Raw genomic sequence first — 3748 nt, forward strand, 5'->3', positions numbered from 1 at the left:
CCGCTGCCGCCGCTGCCGCCGCCGCCGCCGCCGCCGCCGCCGCCGCCGCCGCCGTCGCCGCCGCCGACAACGCCGCTGCCAAACATCGCGCTCCATATGCCCACCACGTCGCTCGTCATGGCCTGCGAAAGAGAAAGAATGCCGCGAGGGGCGCCGCGCCGCGCGCAGCGAGCGCCGGGTGGTGCGGCGCGGGGGTCAGCGCGGGGTAGCGCCGCCGCTGCCCCCGCGACCCGCGGCGCGCCCCAGGCCAGGGCGCGGCGCGGCAGGCGCCGCCGCTGACCCTGCAAACCGCGGCGCGCCCCGGTCCGCTGGTGAAGGTGGCCATGAGGGCCGCAGCCCTACCTCCGCTGAAAAGTCGGTGTCGTTATTGGTGGCGCTGGCCCCGTGGCCGCGTAGGTCTGGCGCGACCACGCGGTACCTTGGGGTGCAGCAAGGGGTGCGGCAAGGGATGAAGGCAAGGGGTTCGGCAAGGGGTGCGCCAAGCGGTGCAGATAGTGGTGCTTGACACGAAGCACCGCGGGGTGCGGGGGCGGGCAGGGAGCGGCGGCACTTGTCCAGGGCTTTATGACGCCCTAGGAAGGTGTTGCGTGTATGCTGCACTGGCGGGCTGCGTGGGTCGCGGACGCCACGCGAGCTGCTGCCGATGGCTGCGCCATGGATTCAAACGCAACACACGCGCCGCCGAGGTGCACACCTGTTTTTGAGCTGCTGTGCCACAAGGGACCAAGTCAGCCCAGTGTAGCCACCGCCATGGAGACACAAGACCACGGCACCTTCGTTGCCTGCCGTATACACCGTAAAGACGCCCCTACGGCGGGGTCGGGCCGGGTCAGATCGCTTCTCCCGGCATCATGCTCCAGGCAGGGCGAGTGCGCACCTGCCAGGCACCTCCACGGACTTTCTATCGTCCCAATAGTCCTTCCAATCCCGCAGCTGCACTGAACGACGCCCGCAGTGCTCGGCGTCGGGCTCCGGGCGCGCTTCTGCGAGGCCGTGCTCGCTGCCACCCGCTTGCTCGTCCTCCAACACGGTGGGGATGTGCTGGGCAGTAGTGCGGTGCGCGCCCATGAGTGCCTGCTTGCGCAGCGCGCTGCCTGCGCCCCTCGGCGGACGTGGCGCTGGCGGTTTGAAGTCCATTGCTATGTATGTTTGTGCAGAGTCAGCAGAACAGATTTGATTTTCATCACATCAGCAGAGCGCGGCTGAACACAGCGGGGCCTGTCAAGTGTGCAAGTCAAAACGGTCAAGGGGCTGCTCGGCTCCTCGCCTGCCAGAGGAATAAGGGGGCACCAGCTTGGGGGGCAATTCGATTGATCCAACATCAACTTGAGATACTTGATGCCATCACTGCAAAGGCTATGACTGTCAAACGCAAGAATCCCTTGGCCAAGCCAAAGGCGTGCATAGGTTACACGCATACCGCCAAGGAACTGCTGCGCACCACACCTGCCCAACCTTGCAAACACTTTCTCATACGCATGGGGTCAGCCAAATGTATATTACACAGAACCTCATCAATACGCTTCATAGTCCTTGGCCTCACACATCTATGCGACGCCACGAGGCACCGCCCAGATGAATACCAAAAACGGCTGGCCAGGGACGGCGACGCGGCCGGCACCGCCGTGGCGCTGACGTGGCGCAAGCATCCAAGCCGCACTTGGGGCGTGAAGACTCTGCGCGCCGCTGCTTTGACGACCACAAGTACTGGGCGCGCCAAGCCGCCACCTCAGCTCCAAAAGGTACGCACATTGGTGAGACCCAGCGCGGCCCCGGAAATCGCACTGCCACAACCGCCGAACATGCACTGCAGATCGCGGCACATACGCCTGCTCAGGGCCGCTTGCCGCATCCCTAATTGCATGCGCCGCCTTTCCCGCACCAGGTGGCTCTCGTGGCCGCGCCCCTCGCACCCTCCTCGCGCCGCCTCGGCTGCACCGCCGCCGCCCACGCGGCGCGCGCGGGCGCCGCTCACGCCCCCACGCCGCACAGCATCATCAGATCATCCAGCATTGGATCGTCGTCCTCACCCTCTGACGCAAACCCGGCGGGCGGCGCCGCCGCCGCCACAGGCGTGCGCGGCGCCGCGGCAGCGGGCGGCGGCGCTGCCACCGCGACGTAGTGCGGGGTGACGTAATGCGACGCAGGTGCCAACGCTGCCGCACTCGCCTGCTGAGAAGCTGCCACCAAATCGAGGGCCAGCGAAACCTCGCGCTCAAAGCGCTGCGTGTCGCCCCTGTCAATTGCTGCCACCAAGTCCGGGTATGCAAACTCCGCCGCCGCCGCCAGCCGCGCCTGCTGCGCCGGCTGCAAGTAGCCGACCGCCGCCTCGGCGAAGCTCGGCCGCTCAAACATGCGCGACACGAGGCGCTCAGCTGCCTCGGCGCGAGAGACGCCGGACGGCAGCATCGACGCCGGTGGCGCCGCCGCAACAGCAGCAGCTGTAGGGAGGCGTTCGCCAGGCACCGACTCGCTGGCTCCATGCGCGGCCCAGCCCTCAGTTGCCGCCGACGCTGCGCCTGCAGACGCTGCGCCGGCAGCAGCGGCGTGCGACTCAGGTGCAGCGCCGCCGGGCCCCCCCACACTCCCATCCTCGGATCTAGCAACCTGCCACGAGTTGCCCGCCTGACCACGCCCCTCCTGCCCCTCGCCTTCCTCCTGCCCCTCCTCCTCTACCTCCTCCTCCTCCTCGTAACCCTCCCCATCCTCATCCTCGTCGCCACTGCCATATGCATCCTCGTCATCAGAGCCGACATAGAGCCCCAGGAGCGCATTGTAGCGATCCAGATCAGACACGAACGCCTTGGAGCTCAACAGGCCCTCGGGCGGGCCAGACACCGACCCCGACCCCGACACCGACGCGCCTGCGCCGGCCGGGCCGCGGGCGTCGCCCGCGAGCGACGCGCCCGTGCCTGCGGCCGTGCTCGCCGCGCCGCTGGCGCTGGCCGTGCCGTCCTCGCTGGCGTTGTCTGGTGCCTTGGCCTTGGCCCTGCAAATGGCGGCGCCGCGGCTCCCATCAGCAGCGAGCCAAGGCCCGGAAAGCGGGCAAAACAGCAGGCCGAGGCCGAGCATGTATGTTTCAGGCACTGAAGTTCAAAAAAGCTATGCGAAACACCCTCAACGGCGCCAGGCAAGGGCCGGGCTGAATCCCCTCGCACCTGCGCCGCAGGTTCTTGCGCTGCGCCGCCGTCAGCGCCGCGGTCAACTCCATCCCCGGCACCAGCTGCTTGGGCCCCTTGGCCTCTGGCTCGGGCGCAACCTCTGCACTGGGGGGTTTTAGGGTCGAGCAGGAGGCAGGCGGGGGAGAGGGCGCACGAGGGTCGGCGGAAGGGGGCCACGGGCTAGGCACGGGAGTGGGTGACGTGTGGTGCGGGAGACAGCCGGCGGGCTTGGCGAGCGGATGGGCGGTCGGCGCTCTGGAGCGGCGCGAGCGGGAGGGGAGGGGCTTACATGGTGACAGAGATGGCAGACGGCCCGGCGGATGCTCTGTTGCCAATGGCAGCCTTGCGCGGCATCGCCCCGTTCTGCGGCTGCGGCGGCTTCTTGGGCTTTGGCTGCGGCGGCGCCTGCTTGGCGTGCGGCTGCGAAGGCCCGCGCGGCTGCGGCGGCGGCTGAGGCGGCGGCGGCGCGGCGGCGGCCTTTGCCTTCTTCTCGTTCCGCGCTGAAATGTGGCGGGTCTTGTCGATCTGCGGGCGGGGCGTTGGGCATGGATCAAGGCGGGGCTGCACGCCAAGGCCTCCCCCGGTTG

At 68.5% G+C, this 3748-nt stretch overlaps 2 protein-coding genes across 2 annotated transcripts; both read right to left on the bottom strand.

Annotated features, from left to right (window-relative positions):
• Positions 1-877: 877 nt before the first annotated feature.
• MNEG_15003 (hypothetical protein) lies at positions 878-1137 on the bottom strand (the record flags this gene model as incomplete). Its single annotated transcript, XM_014036525.1, has 1 exon — positions 878-1137. A coding segment is annotated over one exon (260 nt), but the record flags the coding sequence as incomplete, so codon positions are not given.
• An 834-nt stretch (positions 1138-1971) lies between these two features.
• On the bottom strand, positions 1972-3515 carry MNEG_15004 (hypothetical protein; the record flags this gene model as incomplete). The annotated part of the gene is made up of 3 exons (XM_014036526.1): positions 1972-2989; positions 3159-3266; positions 3451-3515. The coding sequence occupies 3 exons, from the start codon at positions 3513-3515 to the stop codon at positions 1972-1974; spliced, it is 1191 nt and encodes a 396-aa protein (XP_013891980.1).
• Between the last annotated feature and the right edge of the window lie 233 nt (positions 3516-3748).

This window comes from Monoraphidium neglectum, assembly GCF_000611645.1.
Source record: "Monoraphidium neglectum strain SAG 48.87 unplaced genomic scaffold scaffold04949, whole genome shotgun sequence".
NCBI classification, from domain to species: Eukaryota; Viridiplantae; Chlorophyta; class Chlorophyceae; order Sphaeropleales; family Selenastraceae; genus Monoraphidium; species Monoraphidium neglectum.